The 27,023-nt window shown below is 47.5% G+C and overlaps 1 protein-coding gene across 2 annotated transcripts in view; it reads right to left on the bottom strand.

The window, feature by feature from the left end:
* The window catches only part of LOXL2 (lysyl oxidase like 2), a 106,771-nt gene that overhangs the window by 47,714 nt on the left and 32,034 nt on the right, over positions 1 to 27,023 (bottom strand). For both annotated transcript variants that reach the window (XM_053269372.1, XM_053269373.1), the window contains exons 4-5: positions 7,322 to 7,533; positions 2,090 to 2,312 (exon numbers count right to left, since the gene is read on the bottom strand). In XM_053269372.1, coding sequence (XP_053125347.1) covers positions 2,090 to 2,312; positions 7,322 to 7,533 — 435 coding nt within the window. The remainder of the gene's footprint in view (positions 1 to 2,089; positions 2,313 to 7,321; positions 7,534 to 27,023) is intronic.

The raw sequence follows: 27,023 nt of genomic DNA, 5'->3' as shown, positions 1-27,023 counted from the left end.
GGGTGACTGGCCCTGATGGCCGCGGCTGCCGCCACGGGATACAGGGAAAAGCAGAAGCGGCGGGCAGAGAGTGCGGCAGCCGCGGCGGGGTGACTGGCCCTGATGGCCGCGGCTGCCGCCACGGGATACAGGGAAAAGCAGAAGCGGCGGGCAGAGAGTGCGGCCGAGGCGGCGGCGGAGCCGCGGCCTCGGCCAAAGGAGTGCAGGCCAAGGAGGCGGTGGCCGCGGCGGGGCGACTGGCCCCGATGGCGGCGGCGGCCGCCACGAGAAACAGCGGGCGGAGAGTGTGCCCGAGGCGGGTGAGGCGGCAGCAGGAAAACACCCCCCCCCCACTAGAGCCCGTTATTACAATGGGCTTACACATACTAGTGCACAATATAACAATGAAGGAACAATGACCCACCTTTTAATAGTTCTTTTTTATAATTAATCCCTCATTGTTATATTTTACATGTTGTAGTCACCACTCTGATAGCTGAGAATGTGGATGATCTGCAAGCTCTATTAATGAAAGTCAAGGAGCACAGTGAAAAAATGGGACTACGACTAAATGCCAAGAAGACTAAACTAATGACAATGGGTACAGCAACCAGCCTCAGAATTGATAATGAAAACATTGAAGAGGCAGATAGTTTCTGCCTTTTAGGATTGATCGTCAACAGTAAAAGATCCAGCAGTCAAGAAATATGCCGCAGACTAGCACTTGGTAGGGTTGCAATGAAGGCCTTAGAAAGGATATTTAGTTGCCGTGATGAGTCTATACCTACAAAGATTAGAATCATTCAGAAAATGGTTTTTCCTGTGACACTCTATATGGATGTGAAAGCTGGACTTTGAAGAAGCAAGACAGAAAAAGTATGGACGTTTTTGAACTTTGGTGCTGGAGAAGCAGGGGCAGATTAACGCATAGGCAACATAGGCACTTGCCTATGGCGGCAAATTTCGAGGGGTGGCAAATTTTGAGAGTGGTGTGCAAGTAAAGGGCTTGGGTCAGGGTGGCGGAGAAAAGTCAAATCTTCGATCAATCAATTTTTTTTATTATAGCCGTTGGCCAGCCAAGAGATAAAAATCAGAATAACAAATATAACTAATATACACAAATAGTAGTTAAATTGTCTTTTTCTACCTTTTTGAAAATGCCGCTGCACAACGGGGACAGTGGCAAAAAGCTCCTTCCATGGGTCCGCCTGCCTCCCAAACAACAGGTTGGGCCATTTTCAGACCATTTGGGGGCATTTGGGAGGCAGGCGGGCCCATGAGAGGACTTGGCTCTGCCAGCATTTTTAAAAGGTAGAAAAAGAAGATTTAACTTTCCTCTGCCCATCCCCCCCACCAAGCCTTTTATTTCTAAAGGGGAATCCCTGCCGGATTCCCCTTTACAAGGCAGGGCAGAAAATGTTTGGTTGCCTAAGGGTAGCAAAAAGCTTAATCCGCCTCTGGAGAAGGCTTTTCAGGATACCATGAAAACAAACAAATGGATCACAGAACAAATCAATCCAGAATGTCCACTCGAGGCACAAATGACCAGACTCAAACTATCATACTTCAGACAAATGATGCGAAGATCCAGCTCCCTTGAGAAGCCCATAATGCTGGAGAAAGTTGAAGGAAAGAGAAGAAGAGGATGACCAGCAGCAAGGTGGATGGACTCGATGACGACAGCCATGAATGCACCACTGAGAGACCTTAAAGGCCAAGTTGAAGACAGATCATCCTGGAGAGAATCTCCACACAGTGGCCCACCAGATGCTGCTGGAAGCCACAGGCCGGAGTTGAGGGCATGCCTTATCTCTTGCTGTTACTCCCCTGCAACTGGTACTCAGAGGCCTCCTGTCTTTGAGGCTGGAGGGGGCCTATAGCCCTCCAACTAGTAGCCGATGACAGACCTCTCCTCCATGAAGTTATCCACACCCTTCTTAAAGCCATCCAGGTTGTTGGCTGTCACCACATCTTGTGGCAGAGAATCCTACAAGTTGATGATGGGTTGTGTTTCACACAGTGGCCCACCCATAATGAGCACCTACCGCTCATTACAAGCATCCTGAAATCAAGCCCGCCCACCAAACAAAAGTAGAACTATCTCCCTTACCTCCTGACGATAAGCTCTGCGGTAGCCACTGTGGGTGGGAGGGGCAAAGGCACGGCTAGGGATGCAGCTCACCACAGCAGGCATCCCGCGCTCACACGTAACGTTATTCCCAACAGCTGTGCTGATGCGGTGGCCCAGTTTGCAGCCAGAGACGTGAGCTTCATTGCCAGTGCACTCCATGGAATAAGGCCAGTACGTGTGCCGCCTTCTGCTCGCTGCCAATCTTGAAGGACAAAAGAAACCACTTATTGAGACCACAGGTTTATTCAGATCGAAGCAGAAGTTGTCCTAATGCGGGTCAAAGGTGGGATACAAGGGTTTTCAAACAGACAGTAATAATATGACTCCTTGGTTTCTATAACCACCACTCTGTGATATCTAATGGTCCTTCCAGATGGACTTGCTTCCACAGACTTCCACGGACTTGCACAATAAACTGTATATTAGTCCATGAGAGCCAGGCCATCATCGATACCATCTCAGGTACCATCTCAGGTATCGGTTTTGGTCATCATTGGTAGCATCTAAGGGGACAAATGTTCATTGTGATTTTTGGCAACGTCTCCCCCGCTAGAGATGGAAAACAGGTCCTAGCATTGCTGCACTTACAGCTTTCTCTGTGGCATCTGCCCTTATTTATCTCTACCCCCAAACGATTAGGTAACATTGTAGTCATTTTTGCCCAGAGGAGAAGGTTAGGAGAAGGTTAGGGTAGGGTAACAATGAGCACATTGTTGTACTCTCTCAATGGAATGTTCTTTGGAGCACATTCCTGATAAAGCCACATGTAAGAATCAGTGTTCATGCTAAAACAAGGCAGTGGCTGAAGAACTGCACAACTTTACATTATCTTGTAATGTCACATTTTCACAGTTGTGCAAGAGTGCAAGTTGCACTATCTGTCTGTCCATCCGTCTGTCCATCTGTCCATCCATCCATCCATCCATCGCTTTCTTAAGACAAGGAGGCAACCTGCCCTCCTTCAGATGACAATGGCAAAAATTGCACAACTGCAGACCCAGGAGATTGCAACAACTCGGGCAAGGCACCTAATGCTGCCTAGTCCATGAGTCTGAGGCAGGGGGCAGCTCCCTTTCAATACCCACCTTCCAAGTTTTAAAAATGGAGCAGAGGGCAGGGAGGAGGGAAGTTTGCCCACAGCCTCCTCTTTTCTCCTTGTGCTTCTTGCAAGCTCCTTGAAAAGCTTGCAAGCATCAGATCGGTCCTAAAAAACTGCTCTGATGTTAGCAGTGGTGGTGGGGATCTTGCCACTTTGCTGGCATTCCAGACATCTGCTGCTTGAGGCAACTGCTTCACCTTGCCTCATGAAAGAGCCGCTGCAAACAGAAGCTCCTTTGTAGACAAAGTTGATATGCCAATACCAGTTGCTGTATGGGCAAGCAGTCAGGGAGGGCTACTGCCTTCATGCCCTGCTTGTAGGCTTCCTCATAGCATCTGGTTGGCCATGGTGTGGACCTTTGGTCTGATCCAGCACCAGGGTTCTTCCTATGTTTTTATCATCTGAGAAGTTAGCAAAAAGGCCTGAAAATGCTCAGCAAGCAAAACAGTAGGGCAGAAAATTCCCAGCGGTTTTGATCTGTCTTTCCCTGAACATAAACTGCACTGTCAAACTAAGAAACTAAATTACATTCCAGGGTGAGAGTTTGGCAGCCAGAAGGACGATGAAGTAAGTTGTTTTCTTTAACGGAAGAGCCATCTGTGAATCATTTTGCCTCCCACCATTGCAAAGGGCCGCTGTCTCACGTGGGTTACCTCAGCACGTAAACGCTGTGGTTAGCATTAGGCATGACCACTCTTGGTTCTGTGGGCAAGCAGTGGAGGTGGGGGCACCTTTGAATCTGCTTTCCGCAGAATCACAGAGTCAGCTTATTGGAATCACAATCCAGTCTGGAAACTGGGTTTCCAGCTGTGGAGCTGCAGTGTGAATGGAAGGCCCCGCCTGTAAGGAAAGACTATTTACAGCATTATCATGCAGAGTGAAACCAGAGAAATGAGCAGCACGTGAGTCACGTGTCAAAAGGGTGGACTCCAAGTGACCAGTGAGAATACCACAGAATCTTGGCTATGACACATGTTGAAATGAGAATGACCGAAGGGTGGTCTAAGGGACCAATTGGGGAAAGATGGCGGGGGGTATGGGGGTGGGGGTGGGTAATGCTGGCTGCTTGCCAACATTTGGAAATGCAAAAATATGGAGGCTGAGGCTCTCAAAACAGGGAGCCAAAGAAGAATGCTGTCCCCTTGATCCGGAAACTATATAGAGATAGTTTAAAAAGAAAGAAAATAGGAAGCTGCCATCTTTGCCAGCCTGGCAAAGAGGCACCTTTTAATGTGGTGATTCTCTTTCTTGAGCAGGGGGAGGGTAACTGGCCCTATACGTCCCCAGCACAACAACCCTCCAGTGACTGCTGCTGGTGTCCATCTTACGTTTCTTTTTAGAATGTGAGCCCTTTGGGAACTGGGATCCATCTTGTTTATTTATTATTACTCTATGTGGACCACAGCATGTGGGGAAGAGGTATTTAACTTTTTCCCTTGTCCTGAAAACCTGGCAACAAGCCCCCCTCCCACCTAAAGCTCCATTTGCCTTGGAAGAGAAGCTGCCACTGAAACACACAGGAGCTTCCCCGCTTCAGCTAACAGCAGCCTCTAGAACATAGGAACATGGGAAGATGCCTTATACTGAGTCAGACCATTGGTCCATCTGGCTCAGGACCATCTACACTGACTGGCAGCAGCTCTCCAAGATTTCAGGCAGGAGTCTCTCCCGGCCCTGCCTGGAGAAGCTGCCAGGGATTGAATCTGGGACCTTCTGCATGCAAAGTTGATGCTCTTCTTGCCCTCATCTTAAGAGAAGAATGTCATCAAGTTTACGGTGACAGGGGAGAGAGTTAAATATTCGTGATCCACTAATTATGGGTCTGATCATAATCTTTCCCCGGGGCTGCTACTACAAACACACACACACACAGTAAGTAATAATTTACTACGGTCAGTGACCAGTCAACATACACACCAAAATATAAATCAGCATAAAACAAAACAAAATCAAAACAGTAAAACAAGATAACAAAACATCAGGTTATACAAAAATCTCAGTTACAACTACTCAGTTGTTACACATACACACACACACACACACACACACACACACACACACTTAATGCAACGTGAGGTTGGCTCTGAGCCCTTACTGTGGCCACGTCTTTTTTGCAATGCATTAGCCTCAGACCTAAACAGTGGCATTGTAAGATTCAGAGAAACCAGGGACACTGATGTAAACATGTGAACTTGTGTCCTTCTGTACAGAACATAACACCAGGCCACCTGGAAGCAATTTTAAATTTTTATAGATGCCGGCAATATAGAATTTACAAAAGAAAAAATCCTGTCCGGACTTTGTTTTGTTTGGTAATTATTTGCACACAGTGTGGCTGCCCATAGTTCCAGTCCATGAACCTTTCCTTGCTAATGAAAACCATGAAACTTCACCAGCGGAATCCTGGAGGCAGGAACCCTGGGAAATGTTCACGCATGTGAGGAGGACAAACATAAAAACCACAAGCCTTTGGACCTCCCTCCATGCTCACTCCAAAGATCATGACTTCTGGGTAGGAAAAACATTACCAAACTATTGCTTAATATAAGTTGTCCTGTAGCTATTGAGGGGCTTTATTTCTCACATAGGGAATGTGTCTAGATCCTGTAGAATGTGTCTATAGGGTGCTTTCCAGATTAGACCCTGCAATGGGGTCACGGTGGATCTCTGAAATGTGCTTCCACACTTCCTGTGTTGTGACACCGCAGTCCCTACGCTGACAGCAGGGTGCCGTTCACATTTCTGATGGCTTGTTTCGAATTTAATCGCTGTGATATAGAGCTAGGATGTTGTGTATCAGGCGTAAAAAGGTTGCTGTTTTTTTTGGGTTGTTAGTTTCCATGAGACTGCTCCCCCTGCTGTTTACGTTTCAAATGCGATTTGCCTGAATGGAAGCACTTTGCTGCTGTTGAGCAGCTAGGCTGGAAAGCACCCAGGAGACAAAATGTATCTCCTATATATTTGTTTTTTTGAAGATGGCTGTTCAGACCCAGGTGGAACCAAGATTTAAAAAGGATAAGGGGATGGATTCGTAGCTCAGTGGTAGAGCATTTGCATGCATGCAGAAGGTCCCAGGTTCAATCTCTGGTATTTCCAGGTTGGACTGGGAAAGGTCCTGTCCTGAAACCTTGGAGAAGCTACTGTCAGTCCAATCAGAAGCTGCTGTCAGTCAGGACCATTAGATGAACCTGAGCTAGATGGACCAAGGGAGCTTTCTTTGCTCCTTAGACAGCAATTAATTACTTTAACTCCTGTTTAATTTGTTTTAGCTCCTCTTCTGTTCTCATTTAGGCCTGATAGATGGATAGGTAAGGAAGTAAGTAATAGCAGAATGTGGTTGTGTCCTCAGAGGACTATACCACTTTAAATTCCAGGTAGTCGGTGGGATTGGATGTCTGGATGCTCTCTCATGTAAAAACCTTCCTCCATATGGGAAATGACTTCCTTGGGGAAAGGTTGGGGAGTCTTCTCCCTGACAACCTAGCTTTCTGTTTTCAGGATATGCAATGTTTTTTCATCAAAAGATATTTTAAAAAACCATGATTCTCAACCTGCTATTGATGGTACAACCCTGGAAGGACTCTATGATGTGCTTTCCCTACAGGATGCTGCAGTTGGTTCAGGTGTTAAGAAGGTGGTAGTTTAAATTAGTATTTGATACTTTACAGTGAAAGCCACCACATGGCGCAGCGGGGAAATGGCTTGACTAGCAAGCCAGAGGTTGCCGGTTCGAATCCCCGCTGGTATGTTTCCCAGACAATGGGAAACACCTATATCGGGCAGCAGTGATATAGGAAGGTGTTGAAAGGCATCATCTCATACTGCGCGGGAGATGGCAAGGGTCAACCCCTCCTGTGTTCTACCAAAGACAACCACAGGGCTCTGTGGTCGCCAGGAGTCAACACCAACCCAATGGCACACACTTTATAGTGAAGTACAACCTCAAATGAAGAAATGAAGCATTTTATTCATCGACCAAAAACCAACCTGCCTGGTGTTTCCAACTTCACATTGGAAAGTTGACTTTCCACACAGGGCTCACATGATCCACTCTTAAGGTTCAAGATCAAGAACACAAACAAACCCTCTCAACCATCACTCTCCTCTCTTACCTGTAGACCCGGATGTTGTATTTCTTTTCGCTTGGAAACCCAAACATGCCACAGATGACTCGGGAATTTTTCATGGTCCACTGTCTGTCACAGATCTGTTTCCAGACACCACCTTCTTTTACCTCCACATAGCCCTCTATGACTGGCAAACTCCTACGATAGGCAGCGAGGACGGCCTGTATCCGGATGTCTTCCACTTGGATGTGCATATCCTGGGCAGAAAAGTTGTAGGTAGGTATGAGTGTGTTGCTTAACCACTGGCCATCCATAAGGAGGATATAGAACAAGCATGAAATAAATCATAGATAGATTTGTTACAGACAAAACATTTAAAAAATATACAGTAGTAAACTCTTAGGTAGGATCCAGGGGCGTAGGTAGGGGAAAGGGGGCCCGTGTTCATCCCGCTCTCTGTCGGCCCCCCAGAGTGAGGGACGTAATGAAGATAATAGGGAGGGGTGGAGCTGGAGAGCCCTCAGGAGCTGGGGGCCCGTGTTCTTTGAACCCTTTTGCTCAATTATAGCTACGCCCCTGGTAGGATCTATGATGCGTGATGCTTGAGAGCAGCTGCACCCAGCTGTTGAACAAGGAGCCTTGCCGACAGTCACTTCCCCTGCCTCCTATCATGATCACAAAATGGGAATCACCACAGGTATTCCCTGTGCTGAGTCAGAATCCCTTCCTTTCCTCTTAGAGAGCAGATGGAAACATCTCTCTCTCTCCCTACCTATTCATTATGTAGTTCTATAGATTAGGGTTAGGTCTTTCCTATCCAAAGTGCACTTCACCAATAAATACTTTGTATTTAGTTCTACAAGAATCTCCATGTGTCTACTTTAAGTAGCTGCAACCCCTAAACTCTGCACACGACTCTGTAACTGGAGTGGGTAGCTTCTTTAGTGCTCTGCTAATTAACTGGGGGTAAATGGGTGTGGTGGTTAGAGTGTTGGATTAGGACTGGGGGAGACCCGAGTTCGAATCCCCATTCAGCCATGAAAACTCCCTGGGTGACTCTGGGCCAGTCCCATCTCTCTCAGCCTAACCTACCTCACAGGGTTGTTGTGAGGATAAACATAACCCTGTACACCACTCTGGGCTCCTTGCAGGAAGAGCAAGATATAAATATAAAAATAATATTAAAAAACAAACAAATATTTCTATGGCCCCATCCATCCCCAGCACAGCATCCCTTCAGTGGCTGTTGCTGGTGTCTAACTTAGGTTTCTTTTTAAGACTGTGAGCCCTTTGGGGACAGGGAGCCATCTTATTTGTTTGTTTGTTTATATCTATGTAAGCAATGGAACTTTGGGAACTTCTATTGAAAAGCGGCATATACATATTTGTCAATATTCAAACTGGAGGGCATGAAGTTACCCTCATTCCAGTTTTTTTAAAAAAAATACTTTGGCCTATTTGATATGCAGTGCCAAACCACGATGGAGACCAACAGAAATGAGCTAAAGGTCTCTCGGGACTTCTCATTTGTGCATTTATCACTCACACAAGGAGAGCTTGGATTTCCCTCCCTACAGCAGGGGTGGGTGGTGAGTCACAGAAAGGGCTGGTTTCCTCATCTTGAGCCTACGTGACGGCAGCTGCGGAGCAAACCTCACAGGAACGCAGGCCCCGAAAAGAGGCTTAAACAGACTGGGGGGAAACATGAAGGAGTAGAAAAAGCAGGGGACGGGGGGAAGAGAGAAAAGGGCATTTAGACAAGCGAATGGAAGTTTAGATCAAGTTTTAAGAAGATGCCTTTCCCGTCCACACAAAAATCCACATGGTACTTCTGTTACATCATGGCTGTGGAATTCTTGCCTTCACTGTTGTAAATGTAATGTGAATGGAGTGGGGAAAGGAGGCTAAAAGGGGGACTTGAAATATGCTGTGATCAATGGAAAAGAAAAGGGGTTAGGCGGAGGAAGGGTTTGGATTGGAAAGGGCACAGATTTGAAATGGGCACATATGCAACCAACAGGAAGACATTCAGCCCATTAAGAACGCCAGAAGAGCTCTGTTGGGTCAGACCAAAGGGCTCTCTAGTTCAGCATCCTGTTTGCTCTAGTGGTGGCCAGCCGGAAACTCCCTGGAAGCCCCCAAACAGGACTTGAAGCCAAAGGGCCTCCCCTGAGGTCGCTCCGCACTCTCAGTAGCCAGTGACGTACTGCTTTTGAACTCAGGCATTCTATGTCACCATCTGTCTCATAAGCATCGATAGGCCTGTCCTCTTCCATTACATTGTCGAACCCCTTTTAAAGCGAATGGATGCCACCCATATCTTGAGCAGAAAATTCTGTCACTCCATGCTTTGTGGGATCTGCTTCAACAAAATGTCTTTAAAAAGGGGCTGAGACAAATTCATGGAGAAAGAAGGGGTCTATTGATGCCTGTTGATGAACGGGGAGGAGAGCTGGTCTTGTGGCAGCATTAAGCATGAATTGTCCCCTTTGCTAAGCAAGGTCTGCCATATTTGGATGGGTGGCTACATGTGAACTCTGTGTAAGAGATTCCCCTTAGGGGACAGGGCCATACATGTAGCTCAGAGTTAGAGCATCTGCTTGCATTTAGAAGCTCCCGTGTTCAATCCCTGGCAACGTCTCCAGGTAGGGCTGGGAAAGACTCCTGCCTGGAACCCTGGAGAGCCAATGCCAATCAGTGTAGATAATACCAAGCAAGATGGGCCAATGGTCTGACTCGGTAGAAGGCAGCTTCCTATGTTCATGGCCATGGCAGGGCATGATGGGAGTTGTGGTCCAGCAACACCTGGGGCCCCACGTTTGAGAATCCCTGCTTTAACATGGTGCTCCCCAGGGAGGCAGGAGATGATGGGAGTTGTAGTACAACATCTGGGGCTCTACGTATGCAAACCCCTGTGTTAAAGGATTAGAAACAACTGATCAAATATTTAGGAAACCTCTGATCACCCCAATTTCAACACTGCACCCTAACCTATAAGACGACCTGAAATCCCAGATTGTCCAAAAACGGAATAGGTGGCCTTGAACAGCTACTTAGCAGCCATTTAGTCTGCCATCTATAAAAAAAGGAAAGTAAACCACCCACTTCTTGGTAGGATGAATGAAACCAGGACTACTGAAAAGATTGTAGTACTAAAAATGACTTCCTCAATTTCTGCACTGAACGGTCAAGATTAGGATCAGATGCGGAATCCATTTCAGTGTTCAAACGCTGCAGAATAAGCAATAATTTGTCCACCTTACCACCTCTTGCAGTCCAGGATATTTATGAAGCCAAATCTAATGCAACTACATACGCAAATTAGCAGCAGGCACCCAGCTTGGGTTTTAAGATGTAGTTCTCAAATGGCGCAATGGGAAATGACTTGCCTAGCAAGCCAGAGGTTGCCGGTTCGATCCCCACTGGGATGTTTTCCAGACTATGGGAAACACCTCTATCAGGCAGCAGCGATATAGGAAGATTCTGAAAGGCATCATCTCAGACTGCGCAGGAGGCGGCAATGGTAACCCCCTCCTGTATTCTCCCAAAGACAACCACAGGGCTCTGTGGAGTCGACACTGACTTGACGGCACACTTTACCTTTATCTCAATGTCGAACCATTGGCCCACTCTTGTCTGAATCAGGCTCACATTGCTAATAACTAATTAATTCAATATCATTATGCCCTGGCTTCCCAGTCAATTGCTCAAGGCAGTTCACATCTCGAACCTTAAAATAACTGTAGAAAACATTATGGTTTCTCCCTTTCCCCAACATTTCAGGGTGGTTTTATCCAACCCGATCTTTTTTCCATGGGATATTTCCAGTTATCATGCACTTGTCTATTTGTCTGAAGTTTTCCATCATGCACTGGCTCTTTCCACAATCACTTTCCTCCAGCACGTGCAGGCAGCAAATGGAAATGCGGGGGGGACAGACACTTTTATCCCCAGTGAGTTTATCATCACGTAGATGGGTGAGGAGTGGATGGCCTGAATTTCTGAAACATATGTCCGTTTAGCTGCAAATCCATTTGCCCCACTTCCCCACAAACATAATAAGCTCTCAGCCTTGCTGCATATTAAGGTCACTGACTGTGTGTTCCAGAACTTCTGGAAAAAACATTGACCTTAAAATACAACCTAATTTTCTTCTCTTTTCTTCCTTTGCAATAAACATTCAGCTCTGATGATTTTTGCCGATCAAGAGAAACTGAGATTACTGGAATGTGTGAGAGAGAATTTTAAGTCCTCAGCATCAGAAAAGTCCAGGCAGGGCAATCCAGCAGTGTGCACAGCGGCTTGTACCCCCTGTAGCTAAAGCTGACCCCTTGCAAGAGGGCAGGCTCAGCTGCTTCTGCCCCTTGCTGGGGAAAACTCTATAGACAACAATACGCACTCATTAGCAGGAAAAATCGCTCCAGGGTGGCACCAGAGGAGAGCTGGTCTTGTGGCAGCAAGCATGAAGTGTCACCTCTGCTAAGCAAGGTCTGCCCTGGTTTGCATTTGAAGGGGAGAATACATGTGTGAGCACTGTAAGGTATTCTCCTTAGGGGATGGGGCCAATCTGGGAAGATCTGCGTAGACAATTCTGAGCTAGATGGACCAAGGGTCTGACTCAGGATAAAGCCGCTTTCTATATTCTTATCCCCATTTATGGGAGGAGAGCTGGACTTGTGGTAGCAAGCATGAATTGTTCCCTTTGCTAAGCAGGGTCTACCCTGGTCTCAGGGCCAGATGGGGGGCACTCAGACGGCGGTGGAATGTATGTGGGGAGGGCGCCGGGTTTTGAGCAGAATGGGTAATTAAGGGTGGGAGTATTCACTGCTGCCGAGTGCGGCGGGGTGCAGGGGTGCCCCATGGATGAGGCGCACTGGGAATATGCCCTGTTGCCCATTGGGCCAGTCTGAGCCTGCCTGGTCTAGCCATGTGTGAGCACTAAGATATTCTCCTGGGGGGATGGGGCTGCTCTGGGAAAAGCATCTGTCTGTTTGCATGCAGAAGGTTGCCAATTCCTGGCATCTCCAAGATAGAGCTGAGAGAGACTCCTGCCTGCAACCTTGGAGAAGTCGTGGCCAGTCTGTGTAGTAGAGCTAGGGCTGCTCAACTCCGGCCCTCCTGCCGATGTTGGCCTACAATTCCCACAATCCCTGGCTATTGGCCACTGTGGCTGGGGATTATGGGAGTTGTAGTTCAAAAAAAGCTGGGGGGCCTGAGTTGAGCAGGCCTGGCTACTGAGCGAGATGGACCAATGGTGTATGTGTGTTGAATATAATGTGTGAGAAGGACTCTATTCTGATTCCCTCTCCCAAAAGGTTCCAGTGCAGAGGGGCAGGAATAACTTAGCTTGGTTTGTCCACCACATAAAGAAAGCCACTCCCCTTTTGTTCTGTTTTTCATCCTGGCTTGGCTATGGGCAAGAATGACCAATTTATTGAGAAATACATCATGCCTTTTCTCCTCCGAGGATATTTCAGTCTCCTAATGGTTTTGCCAGGTCAGCACAACACACGTTTTTGAGATCTGCTGAAGATCTTTGCTCCACTTCTCCCTCTCCCTCGTGTTCAAAGAGACTCACAGCTCAAACGCCTTTAAAACAAGAGATCTGCTCCTGTCACCTGGCATGGGCTAAAAGGATGATGGGGAAGAGACCTAGAGAGCGCTCTGCCAGACTGAGGACTGCACTGCGCCATCTTGGTAAAGGAAGAGGTATCCGTGGCAGAGCCAGCAGAAAGGTGGCCCACGTACCGTCCCACCGGCGGCCCCACCAGTGACACCCTGTGCGTGTGAAATCATGTGCATGCCCGGCCTCCAGAAAGCCCCGAGCAAGCTCTCCCAATCTCATTTCCTGGAGGGAGAGGAAGGGAAATAAATGCATCCAGGCAGCAAGCACTGCCTGGAAATGAGATTAGGACGACTGGTGGGCCCTCTGGTGATCGGGCCCTGCCCTCTTTGCACGTGACATCACATGCAACGGGGGCCTCCAGTAGCCCTTTTCATTGGCAGCCTGGATTCTTTGAACCCTGTTGAACCCTGTTGTTCCTTCCACCCCAAGAGGGCCAAAGGTTCCTGCTGCCATCAGGAAAAGGCAGCGAAACCTGGAGACCTGAGAAAAGGGATGCACATTTACGAACATAGGAAGCTGCCATATACTGAGTCAGACCATTTGTCCATCTAGCTCAGTATTGTCCACACCGACTGGCAGCGGCTTCTCCAAGGTTGCAAGGAGAAGTCTCTCTCAGCCCTATCTGGGAGATTGTGCCAGGGAGGGAACTTGGAACCTTCTTCATGCAAACATGCAGATGCTCTTCCCAGAGCGGCCCCATCCCCTAAGGGGAATATCTTACAGTGCTCACATGTAGTCTCCCTTTCAAATGCAAACCAGGGTGGATTCTGCTCAGCAAAGGGGACAATTCATGCTTGCTACCACAAGACCAGCTCTCCTCCCAATTTTAGGGATTCATTTCCAGACCAATCCTGTGCATGTTTACTCGGAAGTATGTCCCACTACATTCAAAGGGACTTACTCCCAGATAAATGTGCATACAACAGTTGCAGACTTGATTTACTATTAAGGCTGCAACACTTTGTTGATGATCTGAATGACTGTGACACAGAAGGAGGCAGGGGCTTGTTCTCTCTTGCTCCTGAGGGCAGGACCAATGGGATGAAATGAGATGGGAGCAGATTCAGGCTAGACATTAGGAGGAATTCCCTCATTGCTATACCACAGTTGTACAGACATGGGCAGTGCACATGGTGGGCACATCAAACCTTCTTCATGCAAGCATGCAGATGCAATTCCCAGAGCAGCCCCATCCTCTAAGAGACTCCCATACAAATGCAAACCAGGGCAGACCCTGCTTAGCAAATGGGACAGTTCATGCTTGCTCTCAAAAGACCAGCTCTCCTCGATCAAGCTCCGCATCTTTGACCTTGCTGTGTACAAGCCCTCAGGTGCTAAATGGGAGTGCACCCAACTGCCAAAACTCTTATGATAATGTAAAGGTATAGACAAGAAGTAATTTTTCTGCTGCATAGAAACTAAGCTAATGGGGAAACCAGACTCCTCATAAATCCAAAATGAAACCAAAAACAAACTTGACTTGATAGCTAGAACAGTCTTCCATTCAAACATCTTTCACCATATGCTCACGAAAAACCGGGTATACCTGGATAGGGTTGCCGCCAAATTTCCAGCGGGGCTCTCCTGCCTTAAACAACAGCTGCCAAACAAGCAGAAACTCAACCAATGAAGATCTACCCGCCATGGAAATGCAGTGTTGGAAAAATCTTTGCCTGCTGAATGGGAAACTACACATGAGCTGTAACTGTAGGATGTTCCCCTAGGGAGCAGGAGTGTAACTATAATAGGGCAAGGGGAGACAGTTGTCTGGGGGCCCACTGCTTGGGGGGGGGCCCAGAGGCAAGTCACATGACTGACTCCCCCAGCCGCACACCCGCCCGGGCTTCCTTCATCCTCCGAAATTGATGTGAGTGTTAAGACCTGGAGCTACCAGAACAGCATGTCTTTCCATTAAATGATTTGCATCATCCAAAATTTAGAAAACCTTTCTAAAAATAATTTAGGATGATGTTCTATTGTGGCACATAGGTAGGTGTGTGTGTGTGTGTGTGTGTGTGTGTGTGTGTGTGTGTGTGTATATACACACACACACACACACACACACATACACACACATATAAAATAAATATAAAAATTTTACTATGCTTTTTGATACCACTATTCAGCCTCATTTAAGATTTCTTTACTTCATGAGCTGAGCTTCAGTGATGGGGGGCCCATTTTAAAATCTTGTCTCTGGGCCCCCTCCAACCTTGCTACGCCCCTGCTAGGGAGATGGGGCCGCTCCAGGGAGAGCATCTGCATGCAGAAGGTCCCTCCCTGGAATCTCCAAGAAAGGGCCGAGGGAGACTCCTGCCTGGCACCTTGGAGAAACCACTGCCAGACTGCGTAGATAATACTGAGCTAGATGGACCAGTGGTCGATTCCATAGACGGCAGCTTTGTATGTTCATAATCAATTTCAGGTCGCCCCGCCGCCCCGACCTGAACTACCTTCATGGAATCTGCCAGTATCAACACCAGTCACAATACTCCTCAAACGGACTCAGATAAAACCAATGCCAGGGATGTTCATACTTGGGTCTCAAGTTTGATGTTGGACTACAGCTCTCATCACCCCCTGCCACTGCAGCAGGGGATGATGGGAGTTGTAGTCCAACACATCTCAGCACCCAAGTTTGAGCACCCCTAACCATCACTATTAGCCTAACTTTACCACCAGCCTCTGGATAACAGTAGATTTATGATCCTGTCTATAGGCTAGGCTCCTAGGAAGCCCTTGTTGACCAACAGAGTTTGTTTTGCCAAATATTAGCCTGGCCCTGTGGTAATTACAACTCACATGCCAGGCTTTTTGTTTGTTCTTAACTGCATTTCAAGTACTATATTTACCTGAATCAAAGACTAGCCCCCCCACCACCCAAGCTCTTTGATATTAGAATTTATTATTATTATTATTATTATTATTATTACATTTATATCCCGCTTTTCCTCCAAGGAGCCCAGAGCGGTGTCCTACATACTTGAGTTTCTCTTTCACAACAACCCTGTGAAGTAGGCTAGGCTGAGAGAGAAGTGACTGGCCCAGAGTCACCCAGCTAGTTTCATGGCTGAATGGGGATTTGAACTCGGGTCTCCCCGGTCCTAGTCCAGCACTCTAACCACTACACCACGCCTAGAGTCTTCTTCCTTTGGGGCTAAAATAATAGTTTAATCTATATTTAACCCATATTGTTAAGGGGGTTGTCTTAGATTCAGGGTTGTCTTCTATTTGGGTAAATACGGTACATATTTCAAGTCTAAACCATGCTTTCCAAAACAACTATTTTGTTTCTTAAACAAAGGAAGTTCTCAGCAAAATACCTACAGTGACATTAACAACTGAACACAATGATTACAACACATACAAGGTGTAGACAGTTGTTTGCTATGTTGTCCCAGAGTGGAGCCAAAGCAAATATTTAAAATCCACGGAAAGGGTCAATTTTGCCACTTTCACTTGCAGCTGTACAAGAATATGGTAATTCCGTTTGGCAACCCAAACTCGAATCCTGCACCAACTTCTTTGCTTATTATACATCACACTGGCCAATCTCTTAATCTTGAATAGCAGCCGGAAACAGGAGTCATGTTCTCCGAGGAGTTATGTTCTCAAGCAAGGGTGCGCTTGGTGGGCTGGAATCAGCCCTGGCTTGGTGTGTGGGGGCCAAGGTTAATTTCTGCACATTAATGTTAGGTTAATTTAGGTTAGGTGAATTTCTGCACATTTAACTTCATTATTTAAAATATTAATGAAAGGCAGAGGGTTGGAGTCGGGGTAGGAGGGAAGGGAAAGAGGGAAAGTGTTAGGAGTAGGATCCAGTGGTGGGGGATATTAGGAACATAGGAAGCTCCCAGTGTTGACAGCAAGGGAACAAGTTTTTCCCCATCCCAGTGGTGTCTCCCCCACCCCAAGTGCACCATTTTTGTTTAGTACCCACACCGCTGGATACACCTGATCACTTTCCCCCATGTAAATGAACAGAAAAGCCTCCCAGGCTCAATAAAATGATGTGTTCATTCCAGGCCACATAGCAGGGAGTCCTTATCTAGGATTCTTATTATAGTTCTTATCTGGAATTTGAATCTACTCCTTCCACATCTATGCTCAGGGTAGCCCTTTCATGAGACTGCCTCGGGCCGTAGATTAATGGGGCACCATTTGGGTGACCCGCCCTTCTGCTCCCAGCTTTTAAAATGGAGGGAAGGAGGAGGAGGAAGAGGCTGCATATAAGGTGGGCAACATTTAGTGCCCTCCCCCAGTGGCACAGAGGCATTAAGAGAGCCAGCGTGGTGTAGTGGTTAGAGTGCTGGACTAGGACTGGGGAGACCTGAGTTCAAATCCCCATTCCGCCATAAGACTTGCTGGGTGACTCTGGGCCAGTCACTTCTCTCTCAGCCTAACCTACTTCACAGGGTTGTTGTGAAAGAGAAACTCAAGTATGTAGTACACCGCTCTGGGCTCCTTGGAGGAAAAGCAGGATATAAATGTAAAACAAATAAAATAAAATTAAGCTGTCCCCATCTCTGCAGTATTTTGTTCCAGACTGGCAAGTGTCTTTCTTTGCACCCTTTGCCTAGTGCAGACCTTCACATGCTGTTTTTGCCTCAGCCCCCCACCCCACCCCCATTCCTCTGATATCTCCATTTTCCCATGAGGCTGGACAGCTACAGTGAACCAGTGTTCCTGCAAAAGGCTGAAGAATCCAAGGAATTTCACACGCAGGAGGCTTAAGTATGTGCTCACAGCCTTGTCTGAGACATTTTCTAATGCATGGCGCAGGCCTACGTCAGTGACAGCTGTTAGAGAAGTCCCGCAATTGGACTGCAGATGTGTCATAACCTTTGGACAGAGATTTTCCTTCTGTCTTGTATTCATACCCTGCATACATCACATTTTTTTCCTGGCAGTAGTTATAGCATTTGGGGTGTGTCTGTGTGTGGGAGTAATTGGGAGCTGTAGGTGCATTTATCACTTTCAGCTTCAACTGTGGTATAAGTTACAACTTCAAGTGCTTCTCCTCTGCTTACTGATATATCCCTGGGTAGCCAAACTGGGTGTGATGTGCTTTTGTTAACCAGAAAGAGAAGCGTTGTTAGCCAGCAAAAATAGGTTTCAAACATGAGCACAATCTAGTAGCCATCCCTTGCATGATTTTCATGATCTGGATTCCTGGATAATGCTAAGTTGTGCCAATCACAGATGGCTGTTTATGTTAGGAACATAGGAAGCTGCCATATACTGAGTCAGACCATTGGTCTATTTAGCCGCTCAGTATTGTCTTCACAGACTGGCAGCGGCTTCTCCAAGGTTGCAGGCAGGAGTCTCTCTCAGCCCTATCTTGGAGATGCTGCCAGGGAGGGAACTTGGAACCTTCTGCATGCAGATGCTCTTCCCAGAGTGGCTCCATCCCTTAAGGGGAATATCTTACTGTGCTCACACATCAAGTCTCCCATTCAGATGCAACCAGGGCAGACCCTGCTTAGCAGAGGGGAGCAATCATGCTCACTGCTACAAGAGCATAGGAAGTTGCCATATACTGAGTCAGACCATTGGTCCCTCTCACTCAGTATTGTCTACACTGACTGGCAGTGGCTTCTCCAAGAGTCTCTCTGCAACCAAGAGTCTCTCTCAGCCCTACCTGGGAGATGCCAGGAAGCTTTTGAAGCCCTTTAATTCGCATCTCCTCTGGAATGGAGGAGGTGTGTTCATACATCGGCTAGATTTACCCCGAAGTCCATGTGAGTTATCAGGGAGCAGTTCACACACAATTCAGGTTTTTCACTGCATGTTTAGGGTGTAGCCTGATTTATACCCAGGGTTAAAAAAATCCACTATTTGCGGTGGGTTTTGGGGACAGCTTCCGAGTTTGCAGTAAAGCCTCCCCATAAACTTGCCATAAAACCTGCTGTGCATAAAAGTCCCAGGGAGGGAACTAGAAAACCTTCTGCATGCAAGCAGGCCGGTGCTCTTCCCAGAGCGGCCCCATCCCCTAAGGGGAATATCTCACAGTGCTCATATTTGTAGTCTCCCATTCAAACGCAACCTAGGGTGGACCCTGCTTAGCAAAGGGGACAATTCATGCTTGCTACCACAAGACCAGCTCTCCTCCCCAACATCATTTGCTGTTCTGGTGCCTTATCAGCTGGGCCACCAACAGGTGCATACTCAGGGTATTTCTAAGGGCTACAGAAAAATTAAGAAAAGGGGGAAACTAAAAAGAAAAAAGTTAAGAGGAGGGAAAATCCCAAACCTTGGATCCCCAGACATTGATGGACTACAACTGCCATCATCCCTTGCCACAATTGCATTTGGCTGAAGATGATGGGAGCTGTAGTCCAACAAAATTTGGTGTTCTACGGCTGGGGACCCCTGCAGTAGCCAAACCTTTATGGAATATATCATGAGCATTCCGACTGCTCAGAAATTTAAAAAAAGGAGCACTCAGCACACAAGATCTCAGGACAGATGGAAATGTAGGCAGGAAGTGCTGCAGAGCAGGGAGGGGCCAGCCTATCGGCAGTTCGGCTAAGTAGCATGAATGGGTGTCTCTGTGCAAGAGAGTGCTGTGTTAATAGTTTGAATGTGTGTGTCTGTCCGTCTGTGTAAGAGAGGTATGGAAAACGGGTCGGTGTGTGATAATGAAGGGGAGAACGGGCACAAAGAAGGCATTGCCAATAAGAAAGACGCCACTTGTAGTCCACATGAGATCCTATTTCCTTGGAGAGCAAGACGGGTGGCCTCAGGCTGACGCGAGAGGCAAGAAACAGGCCGCTTGCGGAGGCAAGGCTGGTGTCTGCATACCTGGGGAACATCCCAGGTATGCAGAAAAACATTTTTAGAAGGCAAAGGAAAAGAAACCAAAATGAGAAGATGGAGTGCCACATATGGACGTTGAGTTCACATTTCTTCCCAGTCCTGGCAGTGTCTGAGAATGCAGGGGGTACCAGGGTTGGTTTGGCTCTGTGTGTGTGTGTGTGTGTGTGTGTGTGTGTGTGCGCGCGCGCTAAGCCATTTTTTGGCTTAGCACCATTTTATTATTTATTCAATTTCTATACCACCCTGAGCCATTTCTGGAAGGGCAGTATAGAAATAAAATTTAAATTAATTAATTAATTAATAATATGTGGTTAAGACCTGGTGGGAAGAAGAAACCAGGGGCCTGGGGATGCTGTCTGCAATCTAAGAGCTGTGCCCTAGTCCAGGGTTTCTTAACCTTGGCCCTCAGATGTTGTTGGACTACAACTCCCAGAATCCCCAGCACCAAAGGCCACGTCTGGGGATTCTGGGAGTTGTAGTCCAACAATATCTGGGGGCCTAAGAAACCCTGCCCTAGACCCATTCTGGGACCTTTCAAGGCACACAAATGTCTGCAGGTTCCAAGGCAAGAGCAGGGAGCACCCTGGTTGCATACAAATGGGAGGCTACATGTGTGAGCACTGTCAGATATTCCCCTCAAGGGATGGAGCTGCTCTGGGAAGAGCAGAAGGTTCCAAGTTCCCTCCCTGGCAGCATCTCCAAGAGAGGGCTGAGAGAGACTCCTGCCTGCAACCTTGGAGAAGCCGCTGCCAGTCTGTGTAGACAATACTGAGCAAGATAGACCGAGGGTCTGACTCAGTATAAGGCAGCTTCCTATGTTCCTAACCCACGTGCTCTACCACTGATCTGTGGCCTCAGATCAATATAGGTACAAAAGATATGAGGGCTGTTCACATGACTGAGAAGTAGGTAAGTCAGACAAGCATCCTACCCAGCTTTGGGAGCTGTGCATGCCCCCAATTTTCAATCTTGTGTGAACAAACAGCTAGGTGTGGGCGGGAGGAGTGATTGTGTGTGTGAGAGCAGCTGGATAGGACGGCTTTTCTTCCTTTGTTAAAATGCTGGGTATGAGAGCTGGGGAAGATGTTCATCATCCTACCCAACTCCTCTCTCACACACAATCACTCCCCGCCCTCCGCACCTAGCTCTTTCCTCACACATGATCGAAAACTGGGAGCGTGAACAGCTCCCAAAGCTTGTTGATTGTGTGAACAACCTTTTTTAAAAAAACAAACCCTAATTATCTGCATCTATTGCTATCCGCAGCTGGATTTTCCCACTGGACTCAAATTTTCCCCTGACCTTAATCTCATGCCTTTTAGGATGCACGCACACACCACAGTCTGTGCAACCACAGATCCATGTGAGTGAACTCCGCAAACCACAGCAGATGGGTCTTCAGAGGGAAATCCCAATTATGGCGAGAAAGATGAACAGCAAGCCAATTACCTCACTGGGAAAGCAGCCAGGGAACTGCTGGGATGGATATGACCCGAGCAAGATGTTTCCACCACAGATAAATATTTGCTCCATGCCTAACTATGAATCAACTAGGGACAGACTTTAGAAACTTATCCTCTCTAATTAGATACACACATTCCTTCCCAGCAGCCAGGGCATAGGCTCAGGGCCAGTACCAGAGGGTAGAAAGATTAGGCATTTGTGGGGTTGTAAGAGATCCACTACCCCATTACCACTTGCCTTTGTCACAGAGCAGCACCCAAACATACGTGAATATGTTACGGCACAACCATAGGATCCATCTGCCAAATAAATTATAAACTAGCTTAATATAATTCTCTAAGGCGTAGCCATGGCTAATCCCGTGTGTGGCAGCTCTCGCGAGAGTTCACGAGCAGAAGCACTGTGGTGAGTGAGCAGTGGGGATTCCATATGCAGATAGGGAGGAGGAGCCTGTGATGGTTAAGGTCAGTTGGAATGCAACCGTTACTGGTCGGAAGATGTTCTTGATTGTAGAGGAGAGGAATCTATATATATATTAAAGGATAGTGGGCAGGGGTCTGCGAAGAGAGGGGTTGTGAGGGAGGAAAGAGCCCCTTCAGGAGAAGGAGGCTGCCGTTGTGTGAATTAGAGGAGGAAACAAGATGAACAAGATCTGTTAACTCAGGAAGGGATGGAGGGAGGGAGGGAGGGACGGAGGGAGGGAGAGAGCGGAAAGAAGGAAGGAAGGAGGGGAAGAAAGATGGTAAGAGCAAGTGGAGGAGCGAGAAAGAGAGAGAAAGAAGGGAAGAGAAGAGAGAAAGGGCGAGGGACGGGCCCGAGCCTGTCAGTGGCCTGAGGGGAACAAGCAGCTATGGCAGCGGCAAGGAAGGGCCCAGTCAACCACTGCTGCTATTTGGGGCTACCAAGGCCATTGGCAGAGGCAGGCAGGCAGGCAAGCAATGGGACTGAGCCTGTCAGCGGCCTGAGGGGAACAAGCGGCCACGGCAGTGGCGGCAGTGAGGAAGGGCCCAGTCAACCACTGCTGCTGCTCCTGTGGGGAGGAGAAGGAGCGGGGCTCAGGTAAGAGTGTGGAGGTCTCTGGGGATAGGGGGCTGCAGCTTGGCCAATAGGTGCCAAGAACGCTCAGCTGTGACCAAGAGGGGTGAGGGGGATGGAGTAAAAGGATGGAGGAGGAGCAGAAGTGCAGCTCAGGTGAGGGTGGAGAGATCTCTGAGGTGCGGTGGGCTGTGGCAGGGGGTGAGGAGAGCAATCAAGAGCTAACGCAAATGCTCTGCGCACGTTAAGCTAGTATATATAAATCCCTCTCCTCTACAATCAAGAACATCTTCTGACCAGTAACAGTTGCATTCCAACTGACCTAAACCATCACAGGCTCCTCCTCCTCGTCTGCATATGGAATCCCCACTGCCCAATCACCATGGTGCCACAGGCTTCTCCTCCCTATCTGCATATGGAATCCCCACTGCCCACTCACCACAGTACTTTTGCTCGCAAACTCTCGTGAGATCTGCCACACATGAGATTAGCCATGGGTATGCCTTAGAGAATTGTATATATAAAAGATTGTGGTGTTGTGAAAATCATCAGAGAGAAATTCTCTCTCAGTCTTTCAGTTTCTTCCATAGAACTTTAGAATCCACCCTTGTGTGGGAGCAGCGGCGTAGCCCGGCGTTCCCTTGGAGTGAGGGAGATACTGTAGAAAATAGGAAGGGGTGGAGTTGGGAGGCCCTCAGGAACTGGGGAATTCTTTGAATTCACCTGCTCAATTATAGCTATGCTCCTGTGTCGGAGGCCGGAGCTGGGAAAGATAGCTTTTCATCCACCATCAGTAAAATGCTGGGGATGGAATCTGGGTAGGATGCACCCTTCCTACCCAGCTCCCGCTTCCCACACGATCATCCATCCCTCCTCCTACCTTGCTTTTTGAGTTCACACGACAGTGGATTGGTAGCACGCCTGGCTCTTCTACTCTGGTTGGGTACTCTCTTCCCAACCCTGTTTAGGGTCGTGTGAACAGCCGCTATGATTTTCAATGGTTTAAAAGAAACACTTATTTTAAAAAGGAGAAGGTTGGGCATTAGAACAGCTGAGGTCTATGTTCCAGGTATACTTGCACCTTAATGAGAAATGCTAACTGAGCATAGAGACTCTTTTTTAAAGTGGCAATTCTCTTTATTTAGCAGGGGGAGAGCAACTGCCCATATCCATCCCCAGCACAGGATCCCTCCAGTGGCTGTTGCTGGTGTCTATTATATATTTCTTTTAAAGATTGGGGACAAGGAGCCATTTTATTTATCCATATTTATGTAAACCAGGCCTGCTCAACTTAGACCCCCCCAGCTGCTTTTTGGACTACAACTCCCATAATCCCCAGCCACAGTGGCCAATAGCCAGGGATTATGGGAGTTGTAGGTCAAAATCTGCAGGAGGGCTGAAGTTGAGCAGCCCTGACGTAAACCATTTTAGGAACTGTAGTTGGAAAGTGGTATGTTTAAAAAATGCCTTTGTGTGGCAGTATTTGATATATTTAGTAGCAAGGCCTATATTAAGCAGGAAAAGGGCAGAGTCAACAACAAATATTTTAAAAAGGATGTTTTGGGGAATTCTTTAAAGAAATCTCCTGTGTGCATCTATTTTTAAAAAATATAGCAGGGTCCTATTCCTACACCCATTAAATTGCTGAATAATGTGGTCAAGTGGTAATGAGGAGATTTAAGCTATGTTTAGACAACGCCGGGTGGTGACACATGCAATGTGAAAAGGTTTCTGTCCTGTAAAAGTTTAGACAGAAACAGTCCCCTCAATTCAGATCAAGGGGCCGGCGCTGAGAGAAGAGTTCCATACTGGACTTGGGGGTCTTGAAGAAATTATATATACAACTTAATCTGCCATTCACATTTGTTTTTAAACACAATTTAAATATTTAAGTATATAGATAAACATTTGATTCACCTATTTGATTGGCCAGCCCAGGGGTACTTGTAGTCAACAACATCTGGGGACCCAACAGGAACATAGAAAGCTGCCACACACCGAGTCAGGCCATTGGTCCCTCTAGCTCAGTATTATCTACACAGACTGGCAGCCACTTCTCCAAAGTTTCCACATCTATCCTAGGAGAATCCAGTAGCCTGCTGTTCCTCAGGCCCTCAAACATGGGATTCTACTCCGGTTTTTCCTGTGGGTAACATATGCACGGAGGCATGGAGAGGAATGAGCTGGCAGATCAGGGTTGTCAGGTTCCGAAGCTTTAGACTTGGAGTCTCTTCAGGATTCTCAGGGAAACAAATTAAATCCCAGGGTGAGAAGCAATAAATCAAGCAATTTTCTGCTTGTGTGGCTCTCTAAATTTGTTATTTCTGATATTAGCTCTGCCCCATGTCTATCGGGCTCCACTCCTGAGCTTTCAGGCACACCCAGGCTCTGCTCCCCACCAACCAGTCAGGCAATGTCCTTGTCCACTAGACCAGGGATTCTCAACGCTGGGTCCCCAGATGCTATTGGACTTCAGCTCCCATAATCCCCAACCAAAGGCCATTTGGGCTTGGGATTATGGGTGTTGAAGTCCAATAACATCTGGAGAACCAATGTTGAGAATCCCTGCACTAGACTCTACCCCTACTCGGCCAAGCTCTGCTCCCCAGACTCCACCTCCTGAGCGTCAGGAGCTGAGCCTCAGATGACCTGGAGGTTTTACACACATGGCTTTTAGTTCGAATCTCCTCCGGAATGGAGTGCACCAATCCACATATTGGCTGCATTTACCCCAAAGTCACTGCAGGCTCTGCAGGCTATCAGGAACCAGGATCGACAGGACTCTGTTTCTCCCCTGAATCATGGTTGCACAGTCTGGTTGAGCACGAATTATGTCCTCTATTTTCAGCAGCTTTTTTTAAAAAAAACACATCCAAGGCTTCTGTTATGTCCCGAAGTTTCTCTGTGATGTGTGGAGTGGCCATTGCCAATAATTTGACATTTTTCAAAACTCAATGAAGGGAAGTTTGATGTCTGTGTTGGGTGAGTAAAACGCAAGCACAAACTGCAAAATGTGGGTCTTAACATAGGCTTTATATATGCAGAATAGAGACTACAGTTTCTATGTAACCTGACCCCTTTTTGTCTGAGCTGATTCCATGAGCCTACATTTTTCTTCATGCCAGAAAGAAAGCAATGATTTCTACCTTAAACAACCCTGCCTCTTAAATGGTCTGGGGTGTTTGTGTGTGTGTGGGGGGGGGGGGACATGAGGTGATAAAGGCAGTCACAAAGGCAAGCTCATTATAAAAATCAGCAAAGATTTGGGTCCGGTTCGGCAGGTTCAGGTTAAACGTTCTGTTTGGTCCGGCTGCTTGGCCACTTGTGTCTCTGGTCTTCCGTAACCAGCCGTCAAACTAACTAACTCACAACAACAAAAAGTTCTTTTGCCGCTGCCTCTGTGATGTGATTGGTTGGAGAAAAAACCCGGAGCAAGCTGTGGGAACACACACAGGAAAAAGATCTGCAGGGATTGCAGAGAGGGGAGCTGACCCTATATGAACGGTCCATTGAATCCCCTGAATTGAACAGTCCATTGGATCCCCCGAATTAAACATCTGTGGATCTGCTGCAAAGCAGATCTGCTCTACAGATACCCCGTGGTATGAAGCCATGTGTGAATAATGCCCTGGCAACCCTCTGCCATATACTTATTGGGAAAGCCTGTGTGGGTCTTGCTTGGCTCAAATTGCCCGGATGTATCGGAGGATGGCCGTATCGGAGGATAGCAGCGGCCTGCCAGGAGAGGAGAGGCTCATTATGGAAGTCTGCAGGGGCTGCTCTGGGCCACACCCTGCATTTCGCATGCACTGGGTGCAAGGTGGTTGTTTTTACAGACATGCTGGAAACACCACAGGGTGGATAATTTGTCTAATTCAGGATGTAGCCTGAGGCAAAGCTTTTTTGAGAAACTAACTGAAGCCAAAAGTTGCTTCTGCCCTTCAGAGCATTAATGAGAAGTTGTCTGCGTATTTAGGTGAAGCACATTTTTTTCCACAGACTGAGGTATTCCCCTTTTTAGGTTAACTCGCAGGCCATTTCAGCTTCGCAGCCGAGTGAAAGAAGAAACACATTTTCCTGAGAAAGTCAGAAAAGGTTCAGGCTTTTTCCACGGACAGAGAGAAGAGGCAGCTGGTTAATTCCACCAAGCCCTCAGCAACTACACCAGCAGCACAGGAAGTGGTCATTTTTGTTGTGGACAAAAGGAGGAGGAGAGCTGGTCTTGTGGTAGCAAGCATGACTTGTCCCCATAGCTAAGCAGGGTCTGCCCTGGTTGTATTTGAATGGGAGACTTGATGTGTGAGCACTGCAAGATATTCCCCTCAGGGGATGGAGCCGCTCTGGGAAGAGCAGAAGGTTGCAAGTTCCCTCCCTGGCATAGGTCTGAGAGGGACTCCTGCCTGCAACCTTGGAGAAGCCTCTGCCAGTCTGTGAAGACAATACTGAGCTAGATAGACCAATGGTCTGACTCGGTATATGGTAGTTTCCTATGACACCATCCTCGACTTATTCACTGGCTCATCCTTCATGGTTTGCATCGGGGCCAAGTGGCATGCAACGTCTCTTTGTAGCCTAAAAGAAATCATTGGGTGGAGCGAGGGGTGGGGATTTGGACTGAGGCCAGAGTGATGGGGGAAGCCGAACCCTCTCCCTACTGTTTTCCTGAAGGAAATTCCCCGCCCCCACTAAAGTTATTAGCTGGGGGGGGGGGTAGAGACTGGGTACAATACAAGTCCATGTCTCCCCAGCCCCTCACTCTGTAATCAATAGCAGCCTTGGGGTGGGTGGGTTCCCCCCCTCATT

Source organism: Hemicordylus capensis, chromosome 8 (assembly GCF_027244095.1).
Source record: "Hemicordylus capensis ecotype Gifberg chromosome 8, rHemCap1.1.pri, whole genome shotgun sequence".
In the NCBI taxonomy this organism is placed as follows: Eukaryota; Metazoa; Chordata; class Lepidosauria; order Squamata; family Cordylidae; genus Hemicordylus; species Hemicordylus capensis.
Note: the sequence above shows the minus strand (reverse complement) of the source record. Positions and strands in the feature narration are given on the sequence as shown.